At 44.0% G+C, this 17,497-nt stretch overlaps 1 protein-coding gene across 1 annotated transcript in view; it reads right to left on the bottom strand.

Moving 5' to 3' along the window:
• The window catches only part of RGL1 (ral guanine nucleotide dissociation stimulator like 1), a 76,634-nt gene that overhangs the window by 24,048 nt on the left and 35,089 nt on the right, over window positions 1-17,497 (bottom strand). Inside the window, exons 4-5 of the mRNA XM_009909139.2 lie at window positions 13,979-14,056; window positions 1,445-1,629 (exon numbers count right to left, since the gene is read on the bottom strand). Coding sequence (XP_009907441.2) covers window positions 1,445-1,629; window positions 13,979-14,056 — 263 coding nt within the window. The remainder of the gene's footprint in view (window positions 1-1,444; window positions 1,630-13,978; window positions 14,057-17,497) is intronic.

The raw sequence follows: 17,497 nt of genomic DNA, 5'->3' as shown, positions 1-17,497 counted from the left end.
CTATGGATCTGGTTGTGCAATCTAATCTGCTGGCATAGTTGATGGCAGCACTGAATGGAGCTCTGATTACCCAAATCAAACTGCAGAATTAGGGCCCAGATTTGTAAATTCAGACCACAGGATGAACGCTTTAGGATGATAATTATCACCCAGCCTTGATGGCAGACAAACACATTTAGAGTCTTGAAGGAAGTCTCTGAAAGAAGTGGCAATTCTAAAACTCTTCTCTGCAGACCTCACAGGTCAGTTGTGTTCTAATTCACAGTCTCTGTTCTGTCACAGTTTATCACGTTATGTGCAACAGTTTCACACAGACTGACCCATCTGTAACGTGGAAAAGAACCTTTTCAACTGTTACTGGAGGAAACTGGTGCAGAAGCAGAGCTGCTGGGAACTTCTGCTTGCTTTGAACAAGAGATGAACCCAAATATAGCTCTTGGGAGTTTTCTTTGATTGCCCCATGGGAACCTAATCCAGGAAAGGACATCAATAGGCCCACATGGACAATCCCATTCACCTGCTTGTGTTCCATAGGGAAAATGCCCGGGCTTTGTGCACTACTCCTTTTTATGTCAACATTAATGACCCAGTTAATTTGGTGTTTCACAGCATTACACACTGAGATGGTATTTGTGGAACATCCGGCAGACATGGGTTTTATGGGATGAAATGGGGGGGGGTTTCTGTCATTTCCTTTATTACATTCATTATTCCCTTCTGCCCCTTTGCCAAAGCTGGAAGCTGATCCCAGTTCTCACTCACACACTACATGAGCTCCTATGGCTTTGCAGCTTGTGGCACAGGAAGCTTTCTGAGCAGGATAAGGGTATTTGTGGGGCTGGAGGCTGCACACAGCGTATCTGTGTTACTACAGCTCACTATTGTTTCGGTCCACTGTGACCCCCAATAACGTCAGATTTTCCTCTGTCCTTGGATACCAGCAGACAGCCACTCAAATAGGAAAAAACAGCCACAGCCACTTCCTCTGACATGATGGTAACTAGGAAGAAAAGCCTCATGACAACAGGGCTTCTGACTCAGACTGTAGTTTGTTGCAGCTCTGTAGTTTGGTTTTTGCTGGTTTGGGCTTTTCTTGGGGGAAGGAGATGTTTGAAATAAGAAGCCCAGCTAAAGAGTAGCTGTGATCTTTAATTCAGTGACGTGGGAATTGCGCTGACAATTAACCATTTGGTCAAGGCTCTGGGATTGCTGCAGCACCTAAGGAAGGCATGGGCACCTACACTGGACAATTTCACCCCACACAAAACCTGCAGCCTCACACAGAGATTTTGTTTGTAAAAAGAAACAAACAAGGAAGAAGGCACCAGCAAGCCTCTCAATAGTGTCAGTTAAGCAGAAGAGTTAATTAAGTGTGCTCCACATAAATCCCTGTGGTATCACATCGTCTGGGAGAACAGAAAGGCAGAAGGGAAGGGTAACTCACAGTCATTCTCCACTTCTTGGCTCTGGAACTGCTCCAAGAGGTTCTGTGCCCTCCTCTCTGGGTCAGAGTCAGGCATGTTCCTCTTCAGGTAATGCAGCAACTTCAGCAAACATGGGTAGTCGGGTGGCTCTCTGAAATCCTCAGCACACTGATCGAGCCAGGCGCTTAAGATTGATGCTATGGCACTAAAAGCAAACACAGAGAGAAGACAAGGCTTGCACACAGCACCTACCCATGCAAGCAGATCTTCCTGTATCTTACACAGCAATAAAGATGCTGAGACAGTCACAACTCATTAGAGCCCACATGGAGGCTTTTCTGAGCAAGGAAGTTAATTTGTCCTTTTTATGCATAGAATCTTATTTAAAAGCCTCTCAGGTTTTACCAGGAGCTTCAGTGAAGCTGGCCCTGGTCTGCACTCCTGCAAGTTACAGCCCCTGCAAACACCAAGTAACAAAGAATCAAATCCATGTAAGCTACATTGCGACCTTCCTGTTGAATTCATGACATCAAATGATGATAGCTAAAGCGATTAACCCAACTGAATAGCTTAATTCAATTGGAAGGACCTGCAATGACCATCTAGTCCAACTGCCTGAACACTTCAGGGCTGACCAAAACTTAAAGCATTGTGTTAAAGGCATTGGCCAAATGCCTCTTCAACACTGAAATCTCAGGGCATTGACCACCTTTCTAGAAAGCCTGTTCCAGGGTTTGAGCTGCCCTCTTGGTAAAGAAATGCTTCTGAATGTCCAGTCTGAACTTCCCCTGGCACAACTCCAAACCATTCCCACGCATCCTGTCCCTGGATCCCAGGGAGAATTGCTCAGCAGCTCCCTGTCCACCTGCCCTCCTTGGGAAGTTGCAGAGAGCAATGAGGTCACCCCTCAGCCTCCTGTTGTCCAAACTAGACAAACCCAGAGCCCTCAGCCCTTTCTCATAGGACATGCCTGCCAACCCTGACACCAGATTGATTGCCCTCCTCTAGATACATGCAAAGACCTTCACCTCCTTCTCCTTAAACTACACACAGAATTCAAGGTGAGGTTGAAGAAACCATCCTTGGGGATATTTAGAGGAAGCCTGGAAGAAGTGCTAAGGGACATGGTCTAACAGTTGTGTACAGGGAGATCTCATGTTATAGATTTAAGAAAATTCAAGCCTGGGTTAAAAATAATGAGCAACTTATTTTGTTTCTGCTGCAGGAAAAACTGTGAGGTCTTTGGTTTGATATAGCAACACACTGGTAAACCAGCAGGTATGTTTGGGTGCATCAGTCAGCACTGGTCATGGCAGATACTGCAGCTGGGAAGACACAGATGAGATCAAAATGCTTTTTAAAGAGAATTTTGTTTATCTGAGCTGAAAAGGATTTTTGCACGGTCACATAATATAGTATGTTGGCCATGGCCACTGTCTCATGATCACCTGCTGTGGTATTCAGAGTAAGACATAACATGAAAGGGAAAAAGCCCCTTATTCCAGCAGAAAAGGCACAACAAACTTCTGAGAAAAGGAAGTCCTGAAGATTCCCTCTGTGATAACCATCCCAGCACTTCACATCTCTTCCAGCCAGTAGTCCTAAATGCCATGGCAAGCATGAGAGGTGACTCACAGGTATTGCTGTTACAGGAAGCAGGGAAGATGTTTAGGAAACAAGAAACAGTTCTGTAGGGAAGATGATCTCATGAGCCTTCAAAAACACAGCTGAGATGACCAAGTAACATCAGCCCCAGTTTGCACTGGGTCCTGCTGGGTTCTGCAAGTGCTTAGGGCTGAGCTTAGCCCTTCAAAACGACACTTATCACAAAAATCTTCCCCAATACCTTTCCCAACAACCCCAGTTCACAAGATCTTCATGCAGTAACAGTACCCCATACTCCTGATGATACTTGGTGAAGAGAAGGATATGCCCTCAGTAAAAACCTCAGCCACAAGTCTACAGCTGAAGACAGCAATGTGTCTGCTCCAATTGCATCTGGGCTCTGTACTCATGGCAATCAGGCACTTAGTTTTAAAGTTCAAATCCTCAAAAACATCAGTGTGGTGGTTCTGGGTCTATCATGTTAATAGCTGCAAGCTGAAAAGGGAAAAGCAAGCCAGTGGAACTTCTCTTTGCTCAGTTTATGAGATCATGAGAGGAGTTCAAATATGAACACGGATTTCACATGTAGACAGCAAAGAACCCGAAGGCCAGCCAAGAAAGCTCTCATATCAGAGCATGTTTGTTCTGTGAGTAAGGAAACCACAGTAATATCTGGTTAACTGAGCTGCTCAGTAGCATTCACAATAAACCAGTAGTTATGAAAGAGTAAAGATAGTTTCACTCTCCTTGTCTCATCTTAATCACCTTGTGTTTTCCTTAAAACTCAATTAACTTTTAATGCCATACAGATGGCATTTTACAAGTCCCATTCATTTCAGTCTGTCATTTCTTCTGTTTCCTCCTCTGATGTTGTGGCAACTTCAAATTTCTCACTAGAGTATTTGGCAGTCTGTCAGCAATAGTGTTTACTTAGGCTTGCTGACAGGAGAACCTCTGGAGTTACAATTTTAGAGCTACAAAGAGTATTTGCAACCAAAAGCTAACATGCAAATGCGTTCTGGATTTCAGGTTTCAGTGCAAATATGAAACAGACTGTACAGCTTGGAAGAGTCTTGTCACATCTGAAAACCATTTTGAGACCAAATTTTCACAGCTCTGCTCAGACAAACTTACACCATACATGCAACAGGGATGGCCTTTGTGGTTTAGGCCAGTGGTGGAGCTTTTATCTGGAGCTTCAGGACCATTTTTCTCAGCCAGACAGGTGTTACACAACAGCCAGTGCTCCATGACCACCATAGTGAAGCCAACAGTGCCAGCCCAGCCCGAGTTGCAAGAAAGGCCACCAACAGATGGGTGCCCACAGAGAGGCTACCAAGCTTTCACTCTGCCCTCTCTCCTTTCCTCACTCTTTTAACCATCCTCTCCAACTCAGCACATACCCAGAGCACTGTGTCACAGCAGCACTTAAAAACACCATTGTCCTATGTCCACAGTATTTCCATCTCTCTTCCACCACAGGTAGGTGAATACCATGCCTGCTCCATGCCCCAGCTGTGTATCTTCTGCTCTGTGCTTCTTCTCCCCACCCACGTCACAAACTCAGCATCATCCCTACTGGCTCCCCCACCAAAACTTAGGCTGGGTATCCTTTTCTTATGAGCATTTACCAGTTCAGCAATAATTTGGAAGGAGGAGCTTCTCCACAGGATAAGTTCTTGTGCTAATATTGTTCACACACTCCTAGTACTAAGCTCAGCTTCCAGAGGCTTGGTTGAAGGCCACTTTCATAAGCTGCAGAATAAACAGAGTTTAAGACAGAGACAGTCTCCCAGAGCAGGGTGAAGAGTTCACAGCTGTTACAGACACTGTTTTTTGCCAGCAAAATCATTTCAGTCAAGAGGGGAAATAAGAAAGAGAAGAAAGGTACACAGTGCCCTACTGACCTCCTACTGCCTGATGGTTTAATTGGTGTGTCAGAGAGGGAGCCTTGCTGAAAAGGGGCTGGAGAATTGCCCATACCTTGCAGTACCTTTACATTTGTTGCCCTTGAGAAGAGACTCCCTGTACTCGACAGACACAGCCAGATGACATTTTTCATGCATTGACTATGAGCTGTATTTTTTTCCTTTCCTGCCTATAGGAAAAAATGTTTAACTTCTGTCCTGCCAACCACAGGCTTTGGGCTCTGTTAAGCACTGCTTTCACACCTATCAGAAAGTCTTCTGATTTCTATACCAGCTTTGCCTGAAGCCCATCACTGAAGGTTTCAGTCTCCAAATTCTATCTACTCTTAGGTGAAAGAAGTGTTCTGATTCTGCTGTTCACAAATTGGGAACATAGAACTACTAAATCCCTCCCATCTACCTATGAGCCACCACAAAATGTAATGAGACTCTGGCAGCTCCAAGTGTAACTTCTCCATTAAGCTAAGCTAGCAGGGCACTGAAGAGGTGGAAAATGAGGCCTCCCTATCACATAGCCACAAGTCAGTCAAAATGTCACATGGAGATTCTGCATAGTCTTTTCTGAACTGGGATGACAACCCTAACACTGGTTCTGATGAGGTCTGCATGAGAATTAAAGAGATCATTTCTTGCCAAGAAGGCAAAGGCAGTATTTTCCTTCCCACTACAATTACTTCTGAAGAGAATCTCAACTAGTAAAGGGAACAAGGAGAACCTCAGTTGTAAAAAGGGATTTAATGACTGATTTCTTATTAAATTGGACAGGAATGTGCAGAAAACTATCTGCAATTTGCTGAGACCACCAATGGAATAACCTTTACAGAAGGCTATTCCCTCTCCTCCACTGCTCCTGCAATAGCTTTCATGTCTGCTCACACAAGCTAGACGAAGCCAGCTCTATTTTCTTGTTTCCCTTGTTAAATAACACCATGGGCAGTTGAATCTCAACTTTGAGTTGGGTGCAAAATGTATGTAAAATGCAAGCTAAGGCTGACACAAGGGTAGCCTCTCACACCCAGCTTGTTTATAAATAAGGTGCAGATGACTTCCAGCAAATTATCCACTCCTCTCATGATCTGGGAAGAACTGGTTGAAGAGCACACAGTGAGACTTTCCCTGGGACACATGTAACGTCACTAAGGGACTAGCTCTGCTAGCTGTTCTTTGTTTTAACTGAGATGCCAATCATTATTTTTCTTCTCTAATTATTCTTGTTTGGTTGGTTCTGGTTGTTTTCATAACTCTCCCACTCTTGCACTGCTTATGCTGCCCTGTGTTTGACTCTGCTTCTCAAGTAACCGCATTGGTTTCTGCTGTTGTTTTAGCTTAATTGGCTTTACTGGAATGAATGCTGATTGCTGCTCTCCCAAATGCATCTTAACAGCTTCCTACCATGGATTTCCCAGGCATCATGAACTTCCAGCCAATTTTCTTCCATCTGTCTCACATTCCTTTGGTGTCTGTTCTCCTGGAGTACAATGTTTCAGGACCAGTTTAATTTCTGCAGTGCTGTAACCCTGCACATTGTTTTCCAGCAGAACTGTTAACTTCAGGAGGAAACAAAAGACAAGTTTTCTGTTGGGAAGATCTAAATGCATAAGAAGCCACAGGACAATGTTTATCACTGTGAGAAACTCCAGATGCTGCAGTATTACATTGAAGGTTTGGGTATTTGCCATTTTAATGCAGAAGAGGAGGGGTAAACATGCAAGGCATGCCATGTGGTAACTGAATCAATCCTCAATTTTCTGTATTTGAATTGTTTTACCCAATTGCTGGGGAGTGAAACAAGCAGGCTTTGGTTGTGCTTCGAGCTGCTTTGTCTGTGGTTTTCAATCACATCACAATCCAAGTTTTAATAGCAAATAAATTCCACATTTTGATAACAAAGCAGATGCCACTAGGAGCTGACACATAAGGCGACAACAACAAAAGCCTGGAGTATTTTGCTTCATTTCTGTGGCCTGTCATTCCTCTGAGGGAGAATGCCACCAGTCTGCTCCAAATCAGCAAACCAAAGCCAGTAGCAAAAGGAAACCACAATCTTATGGTCCAAGAGGAGACCTGAAAGGACTTTTACCATTACTCAAGCTCATTTAGGATATAAAAGCCTCAGGACTCAGCCATGGCAGTGCTTGGGACTGCAGAAGAGGAGCTTAAAGCTCTGTTTACTCCTTGCACTACGTAATCTGTTTCTGCTTCTCATTCCACTGGTGCAACTCCAGCAAGAATCCTTCCTTTCACAGCACTGGGGAGCTGAACATTCCACACAGCCAGGTAAAAAAATAAATAAATACCACCACCACAGATAATTAAACTCCCCATTTGAAATCTCACACCTGGAGATCAGTTTTCTGGTTCTACCATTTTATCTTTAGTATCCTTGAGAAACATAACCTAAACTGGGATTTATAAAAGCTCTTAAAGTCTCTTTGGTTTCATCAGGAAGCAGATGATGTAGGGATCAGATGCCCTTATTGCTGGCTTTGCTCTGGCTGTGGAATCTCTTGTAAGCTACAAACACAAGAGATATTTCTAAGTACAGAAGGAGATGGCCCATTTTTTCCTCTCCACATTATTTGCACCAGAAGGGTGTCTGTAAAGAAAATGTACTGTTAGACCTCTGGAAAACAAACAAACAAAAAATGGTGGTCCAAGTCCACAGGTCAACATGGCAACACTGTCTGCCTCTTGAAAAGCCTCTCCCACGGGTCACCTCGGGTTCCTACTACTATATTTTTGAGCAAGGTCTTCAAATAACTAGGTTCAGTTAACATTAAACTTGTCTTCCCCGAACACAAACATTGCAGGCAAGCCTGGACTGCCAGGCTGGACATTCTTCTGTCTGTGCTGAACAGGAACAAATCACTTCTGGGAACTTCACTGACACAAATCTTTAAAACTCCTGGCAACAAGCTCAGCACCTTTTATCCATGAACTGTGATGTGCTGCATCAGCTCTCCAGGACGTGTAAGTGTAGCAAGTCATCTCAGTGACTTGGCCTCAGCACTGTTTTGGACCCTCACATCACTCAGAGGCATCTCAGTATGCAGTGCAGCTAATGGCTTCCAAAAGGTACAAGAAGCTAAAACATTTTATACTTCAAAGGCTTTATCGTTCATTCTCTGCCCTCAACCAGCTCCAGACAGGTCTTTAATGCCCATCCTTCGGGAAGGAAGTGTCCAGCTCCCTTGATACATCACCTCTTTAAATTCATGGAGCCTGTGCTTTGGGTATAGATAGCAGTGGATTGCCCAGAGATGTAAACACCACCTTTCAGAAGTAGGAGGGAAACAGGACACAAGTTATTTCACAGATCATTCTGTGTAGAAAACGAAACCTTTTAACAAGGAGTTAAAAGTTAACAGTGGAGCTCTCCTGCTCTGAATAGAGAGCACAGTGATCAGGTTGTATCACCAAAAGCATTGTCTCTACCTATCTCGGAGATTTCAGGAGCACTGCAGTCTCCAAACAGCATTAGGTGCTGCTGATCCTCTTCCCAGAATAGGTAAAAGACTTGAGATCTCCCGAAGGAGACTCTCTCATTTAAGCTGCCCATGACTCCCAGCTGGTAAGATGTGGAGTCTTCACTTCAGACACAAGCAACAGAAAGTAGTTTATTTCTTTTTGCTCTTCCTTCTTTCCTCACTTGCTTTTTGTTGGGTGCTGTGTACCAAACCATACACATAGACTAGACAATCTCACTTAAAAACACAACTAAACCACAATTAAAACCCCCACAGTTCATGCTATGTGTATCATATGGGCCTCTCTTTAATTGCTCATGCTGCCCATCATGCTGGTAATCCTTATTTGTGTTTAATGTATGTATCATTTTGAACTCTCATGTCTTTCTGTGTTATAGCTATTCTTTTGGAAGTCAGGAGAAGTCCTAAGCTAAAACATGCAGCAAACACAGAACTCCATTCACAGCAGTGACCTAAGATGAGGAAGCAACTCTGTCATACCTCAACACAAAAACATGCAGAACTGAGACCCAGCAGCAGGCAATCCTGTTTATGTGATGCAAGGATTAGCAAAATGAATTGCTCATAGGAAAAGGCAGAGGGTCAAGGAAGCTACTCCTCACAACTCTCTTATCAGTCAATTAAGAGAGGCATAGCATCCTGTTTCTGACAAGCCAGGCTCAAATCCACCTAACTCAGACATTTGACTGGAATACCTGACCTTACTGGACTTTACTCTTCTGTTGTTTGCAATCAGGAACTTTGAGTGACAAAGTAGTGAGAACTGTGGAAAGCAAGCTACCAAACATGAAAAGCTAAGGTGGGTCCTGATACTAAAAAACAGCTTAGAGTTGTGAATGGCAGGGGTTTGAAGCTCACAAAGCTTTTGATGGTGTTCAGAGCTTACCCGTGACTCTAAGGTCCAAGCTGTGTATTTTTAAAGTTATAAACTTGCAGTACCTGTGTTTAAACTGTGTATTACTGAATGAAGCCTTAAAGAAAAGGGGAGGGTTTTTACAGGGGAGGTTTAAGCTGGATGTCAGGAAGAAGTTCTATACAGAGAGAGTGATTGCCCGTTGGAATGGGCTGCCCGGGGAGGTGGTGGAGTCATCATCATTGGAGGTGTTCAGGAGGAGACTTGATGGGGTGCTTGGTGCCATGGTTTAGTTGATTAGGTGGGTTGGATTGGTTGATGGGTTGGATGTGATGATCTTGAAGGCCTCTTCCAACCTGGTTTATTCTATTCTGTTCCAATAAAAAGCCCAAAAGACATTTTGTATTTGGTGTGATTAAGTCAGATTCCTGTTACAAAATGTCTTTTATTTTGACCACTCCAGTGGCCCAAAAATTATAGGAATGATGCTTAAGTGAACAGGAGAAAATCCCCTTGGCAGAAGGGATCCTTAGAAGGCATGTTTCTGAACATAGCTGAAGTGATCTTGGGTCAGTAACAACTATATGTCACTGCAACAAGTGTGAGAAGGAACTGCTGGCTGAGACAGAGAATTTGGAAACACAAGGGCAGGTTTATAGCTCCCACAAGTCTCTCGAACGAGGCTGTGCCATGAGTGTGCTCCTGCCCAAGGGGGTTGTGAGCTACTTGAAGACTGAGTGTGATGCTAAAATAATAATAATTTTTAAATTATGTACTGCAAGCATTTTCCTTCTCAAAATACATCACACTCCTAGACTACAAGTACAGAAAGCACAGAGAATTTCAGCATAGGAAGTTGTAAGCTGTGGGCTTACACATGACACTATTCCTCCCGCAGGTACCTGAGATTTTGCAAACCCCCCTCTCCTTTAAAGCTCCATGAGGTATGTAGTCATAAACTCTTATCCTGCAGCTGTTTTGAACTTCTGTAGCATTTTTGTGTGTGTGTGTCAAAGCAGTGGAAATGCTTGAAATTACATCCCCATTTCTAAAGCCCCAAATGGATTTTTAAAGCATCTGAGCTGTCACAACAGGAGTCTGAGAAATGCAGAAATCTCTGGCCACAGACCATGGGCTTCCTCATGACATGTTTTACCTCTGAGAAATGCAGAGTTATTACTAAGAAATATCATGGGTCTGCTGCTTCTTCCTCTTCTCTAAGTCATATAAAACTGAGAGCACAATTCTATCATGTTTCTGTTCTATGAGAAGAGGGCAAATGCAATCATATTGGAATTATCCCAAAGAAGAGAAAACCTGAACTACTAGAAGTACGTGTTTCACAATGGGACTACAAAGCCAACCTCTTTTCCAGATACCATTAATCATAACTAAGAGACAAACAGACAGAGCAACTGCAATCAGTGGAAATTTTTAAGGCTGGAAAGTGACTTCATATCTCTACAGGAATCTGTTAAAACACATACCTGACAAATTATTTTGTTGACTATTGTTGAGCTTTCTTTAAGTAATTGGGGAACAGGTATTGAATCCAGACTTAAAAAGTATCTGATGAGGGACAAAGGCTCAAAATCAGCTGCACCAACTATATTAATGAAAACTGTCAGACAAACTCATCAGAAGCTGGGATACCACAGGAAGAGGACCACAAACTCCACCCATTTGTCAGTTCCTGGACATGCAGAGGCATTATGTGATGATTACATGCCAAAAGGGAAGATAGCATTGATGTAGCAGGAAGCAGCCAGGCAGGGGATATGAGATAAACTATGTGTTACATCAGCAGGAAGACAATTTCATTTAAAAATAAATAAATAAGGCAAACATGCTCCTACTGAATATTATTTCACTTGCAAGCTCACCCCTACACACACACCTGAGTGACACTAACATCAGTATTACCTTCCCCCCTTTTCTCTCCATCTCATCATCAAACTCCTTTGGGTCCATGAGAAGGCAGTGGGAGGTGAAATGACCTTTTTCGTCCCCAATATACATCCATATTCTGTTTTGCAGGAAGGGTACTGCATTAACTCACACTTTATGACTGAACTGACTGAGGGGGAAGTCAAATAGTTTGCCCAGAGCTGCAGGTGACCCTAGAGCTCATTTTGGATAGGAGTGTGAGAAACCACTGGCTGCCTGTTATTGCTTCTACCCACTATATTTATACTGTCTTCTTGGTGCTTGTAACCGTGTTAACTACCAGCCCTTCTTTGATGAGTTCTCATGGTGAAACAGGAGGAAAAGGCTCCAGGGAGATCCAAGGAAACCTAAGGAAGAAACCTTTTACAGGTGGTAAGACCCTGGCCTAGGTTGCCCAGAGAGGTGGTAGATGCCCCATCCCTGGGAACCATTCCAGGTCAGGCTGTTTAGAGCTCTGAGCAACCTGCTGTAGTTGCAGATGTCCCTGCTGATTGCAAGGGGGTTGGACTAGTTGACCTTTCAAGGTGCCTTCCAACACAAACCATTCTGTGAAAATAGTGAAAGCCAGGGAAGAATTGGGGCGAACTGAGCTCCCTTGTTGATTCTCATGGGGCAAGAGGAAGAGCTCACATCAGCAGAGCTTGTAGCTTTCTGTCCTAGTTAGGTGCTAAAAAATCCCAGGACTTACCAAGCGCTAACTTTTTGTTTCTAACTAAAGCCTCTGAGAACCCTGTATCATTTCAGACATTAACTAAGCTCTACTACAGAGACAGCTACTGAAATACAGCCAAGGAGCTTCTGTTCATTTATCTCTGGGGGCTAAACACAGTGGTTTCTGCATGGATGACAAGACAAAGCAACCCCACTCCATTCTGACAATGGAGACAGGAAGGCATTTGGTATGTTCATGGAGACCATTTAAACCTAGCCTTGAAACCTTCCTATCCCAACACACAAGCCATCAGAAACATATGGAGGTAAGCAGAAGACTAAGCACAATATCATGGAACACAATGTGATTCAAATGGAGCCTGCCTGAACCTCGGGAATGGCAGTGTGGGCAGTGTATTTCTCAGTCTTGCCTGGACTGTGGACCTCATGATAAGGAAGTTCAACTTCTTTTTCCTTCATGTCAAAACAAAAAGACACTTCTTCAATGACAGAGAAATCAGTGCACTGGTTGAGGAAAAAACAACCCAAAACTTAAGGGTTTCTTAACTGGAAGCTGAGAGAAATTCTTAGAAAAACAGCCTTTGGAAATGTTGAAGATTCTGTAGCCAAATGTAACGATGCAGCTGCTTTTCAGGGCCACAGTCCTGCAAACCACAGCTCCTGCAGGTGTCAAAGTACAAACACTGATGACCTAAGGCACATTTTACACCCAGCATCTGAAGATAAAAACACAAATTCATATGATGCCGGGAGGATAACCAAACCACCTTCCCCCTTGCATTTCAAAACAGCTTTGCTGTTTATCTTGCAAATTAGGATGACTTCAGAATTTAAATTTCACTCTAGGAGCAGCTGTAAATTACAGGGGCACTAATGGAAAAGACACACGCATGCACACGTTGCCAGAGACAGCCCCACCTTTGGTTTGCAGACACTGCTGTAATGCACAATAAAATCAGTCATAAGCAATAAACATTTACTGCCATAGATAAGGCAGGGGAAACAAACACTCCTTCTCTGTTTAAACAACAAAACGTTGGCCTAGATGTGTTCATCTCGTGTTTAATTTTGAGATGATTTCGCTGATGGGAAGACCTCTGGGTTTATATTATTGTCAACCTGCTCCAGGTGAACCTGCTCTGGCAGGTTGGACTACATGATCTTTGGAGGCCCCTTCCAACTCCTATCATCCTGTAACTCCGTGTGAGTCTGTGGTACGTTATGAGCAGAGCTACAGACTGGGGGCAGAGTGGCTGGAGAGCGGCCAGGCAGAAAGAGACCTGGGGGTACTGATTGACAGCTGCCTAAACATGAGCCAGCAGTGTGCCCAGGTGCCCAAGAAGGCCAATGGCATCCTGGCCTGCATCAAGAATAGTGTGGCCAGCAGGAGCACAGAAGTCATTGTGCCCCTGTACGCAGCACTGGTTAGGCCACACCTTGAGTACTGTGACCAGTTCTGGGCCCCTCAGTTTAAGAAGGACATCGAGATGCTTGAGCGTGTCCAGAGAAGGGCAATGAGGCTGGGGAGAGGCCTTGAGCACAAGCCCTATGAGGAAAGGCTGAGGGATCTGGGGTTGTTTAGCCTGGAGAAGAGGAGGCTCAGGGGAGACCTCATTGCTCTCTACAACTACCTGAAGGGTGGTTGTAGCCAGGAGGGGGTTGGTCTCTTCTCCCAGGCAACCAGCACCAGAACAAGAGGACACAGTCTCAAGCTGCACCAGGGGAAGTTTAGGCTTGAGGTGAGGAGAAAGTTCTTCACAGAGAGAGTTGTTCGCCATTGGAATGTGCTGCCCAGGGAGGTGGTGGAGTCACCGTCCCTGGAGGTGTTCAAGAGGGGATTGGACATGGCACTCGGTGCCATGGTCTAGTCATGAGGTCTTGGGTGACAGGTTGGGCTAGATGATCTTTGAGGTCTCTTCCAACCTTAGTGATACTGTGATATTTGGCCTTCCTACAAGCTTGTTCAGGCAAGCAAACAACACTGTGGAATTTGAAAAGGAACATCATCTCTGCTGCCCGTGTGCTCCCCCAACAGCAAGGCCTGGCCAAAGCCACACTTACGTCCTGAGCACTGTTTTGTATTCCGAGGAGTTCTCGCTTTCAATCTCTTCACAGCTTGTGGTCTCCAGGTTTTCATTTCTGAAAAATGAGATGGGTGTTTAGAGAAACCTCTGCTGAATAAAAGCAAAGCCTCCAATAGCACAATTCATATACAATTATCATAAACCTAAGGAGTGTTTCTACCTCAAACTACAAATCTAACAGTTGAGCAAAAGTAAGGAGATTATTTCATTTAGGAAGGGAAAAAAGTCCTAGAGAGGCAACTGGTTTCTTTCAACCTAATTCATGCAAAGCAACCTATACACAGGAAGAAACAATCAAAGTCATTTCTTTGCTCACTGCTCCAAGGCAGGTAGGCTTTGGGCACCATCACCTGCACAACACTTTGCTGGTGTACTCTGGGCATCCAAAAACCTCCCAAAGCTTCCTCTGGCCGTTGTGGCCAGTGAGCAGTGCCACCAGGCTGGTGCAGGGATTGAAGTCAGGCTGGATTCTCCATTTTGGGCATCCCTTCCACCCACATTTTCACCCCATCCACCCACATTTTCACCCCATCCATTGCCAGAGTAGCATTCCAGTGTCACTGACTGTAGCACAACCACTTTCTCCAACACAGCTTCTGCTTCTTTAGTGCTTGTCATTCCTCCCACCTCCAATTGTGATTTCACATGGTTTTCTAGGTGGCAAGTGTCCACTTGTGCCAAAGCTACTGAGGCAGTTGTCACACATGGGAATGGCCTGTGGCTCTGGGAAAATGTCACCAGAAAAGAGGAAACCACAGGCAGAACTCTAAAAGAACAAAGCAACATCTCTTACCTACATGGGCAGAGCATGTGCTTTGAAGGCAGGATTATGCACTTCATTTTCCACAGGACAAAGGAAATTGATTTTAAACTAGAGCAGGGCAGATTTAAATTAGACATGGGAAAGAATTCTTTACTATGAGGGTTGTGGAACACCAAAACAGGTTGCCCAAGGAGGTGGTGGAGGCCCCATCCCTGGAGACATTCAAGGTCAAGCTTAATGATGCTCTGAGCTACCTGACCTCATTAAAGATGCCCCAGCTGACCGCAGGGGGGTTGGACTGGATGACCTTTAAAGTTCTCTTTCAACCCAAACCATTCTATGATTCCATGATTTTCAGTTGGAGCACTCCTTATTTCAGATCTACCGCTCCATAAAGAATTTCGTGGTTCCTTACAGGCAGATTTAATGAAGGTGGACAATTACAGCTCAGAAAAAGGCAAGCTAATTTTACACATTCTGTGCTCAACTAATTGTGTCAGGCACCTCTAATTAAACCGTTAGGAGAACAAATGCATCTTCAAGTGTTTATGCTACAGCATCACACAGAGAAAATAGAGTGGGCTGTTGGTTTGTGCCCAGAAGGTTCATGTCAGAACTGTAACAAATTCATCCATAACTTTTCAAAGGATAAAACCAAGGGATGGTAGCTTTATGCTCCTCTAAAGTATCATCTAAGGCTTTGTGTGGAAGAATCCCAGATCTGCACTGTCAGTCACCCAGTGTACCTAACTCAAACTCACTGCTGGATTGTAAAGACCATGTCCTAGCCACCACCATCCACCAACCTCACACTGACTCTGCCCTACCATGGGTCCCCATTTCAGAGCTCCACAAGACTTTACAGTAAGAAATTATGTTGCAACAGTCTCATGACAAGGGCAATTCTGGACAATTCCATTGTGGATGGGGAAGCCGAGGCAAAGGGAGATCAAGGGTTTGCAAACATTCCAGTGCACTGCAGAGTAAACCCAAACTAATAAGAGCAAACAAGAAACCTCTCTGATAGGAGCAGTCTAACCACATAAGAAGGTCAGCTTGGGCTTCCTCAACCTTGAGAGTGCTGATCTAAGACCACTTGCATAATCTGAAACTGCTCATTTCAAACCAGCTCTTGCATCTCCAACGACACTGCAGGTAGAGGTAACAACCATTTATTTGCTCCAGTTGTTAACATGTATCTATGACACAGCTGAGAACAAACCCATGACTGCTTAAGCCCACTAGTTTAGTCCGACCAATACATGTCTCTCATTCAACTGAAAACTTCAGGAATCTCAGTGTTTCTTTAGCTGTCCTTAAAGAAAAGGCTAACAACATGCATCAAGTCTCACAATCATATGTTCTAGAGGTCTCAAATTCTTCCCAGTTACCCTGAAATGGTCCTGCTGACCCTATAAGATAGCAGAAGCGCGAGTGTAGGGTTTAAGTACTTCTTAAACCAGAAAGGGTCCTTTGAGGTACGCACACTTTGCCATTGGGATTTCACAGAGCTAATCCACACATCTAAAGGAAAAATATGCTTAGCTAAGATGACAACAGGGTAAGAAAGTCCTTCCAGACATGCTGAATAACACCTCAATCCCTCAGTCATCAGGGTGAATCACAACAGGAGCATTCACAGCAGAACTACTGCTCGCTACAACAATGGCTGTCAATCCCCTTCTGAATTTTTTTGGTGCATGGCTTCTGTGCTCTCTCTTATATTCTCCCAAGCAATTTCACACCCTGCCCGTGCTCCTTTTACTGGGATCAGCACTACTGAAGCTGTAAAACTGAATAGATAGCTCCTTTCTGACTCTTGGATACGCCTGAATTCACCACTTAATCCTACCTGGCTTCTCTCAGCTCTTAGTCATACCCTAAATGCTCATTACTGCTGTTTGCAATTCAAAGTGAATGCAATTAACTGTTTGAGACATGTCTCACTGCTTTCCTGCAAGAATGAAATAAATCAGAGGAGCCTTAATAGCAATACTTTCAACTCTTGGGTCAAAGTGCAAAATTTAACTTGGTTTTATTAGATTTAATTTTAATGGTTTCAAATGAGTGCTCTTGCGACCTGTAGGTTGTCCTGCATTTCCATATATTCCAGCACTGTTTAACCCTGTTACCAAGAAGCTGCAAAAAAGAGGGTTAAGGGGACTGTTTGAAGAACTATGCTGATGTCTTCCAGCGGAAATCACCCAGGACAGAATGGAGACAGGCTATGATGGCCACTCCTGTCCTGTTGCTAACGGGAGAGGATTTCACTCACCACTGCCATCTGCTATGTAAGATGACTCAAATACATCTTAGCCAAGAGACAAAAGAGATTATTTTTTTTTCCCTTCCTGCTGGGAGAAATATGCAAAGAAAGCTTTGGCTTTTTGAGTAAGAGTTACATGTTTATATTCATTTTTCATGATTCATTGTGCTGACTCGGTGTCATTGTCCTAGTATTGTATGAATATCAAATGCCGATTTGCAGAACATTAGGCACTTGTATTTAAATCCCAGAGAAAGCCACATGCTGATTTTTGTAATACAAATTCATAACAGAGTCAAAGAGCAGGCAATTCTCTGTGCACAAGCGGACAAGGACAACAAGCCTCGTTCTCCTGCCAGATGCAAACCTCTGCCTATCTCTCCACACAAGAGCTCTGCGTGAACAACAGGTCATTAAATACGGGTTAGGAGGAGTTAATGATACATCTGATGTAAAGAACAGTGTTT

This window comes from Dryobates pubescens, chromosome 11 (assembly GCF_014839835.1).
Source record: "Dryobates pubescens isolate bDryPub1 chromosome 11, bDryPub1.pri, whole genome shotgun sequence".
NCBI lineage: Eukaryota > Metazoa > Chordata > Aves > Piciformes > Picidae > Dryobates > Dryobates pubescens.
This window is presented reverse-complemented; position numbering and strand designations above follow the sequence as displayed.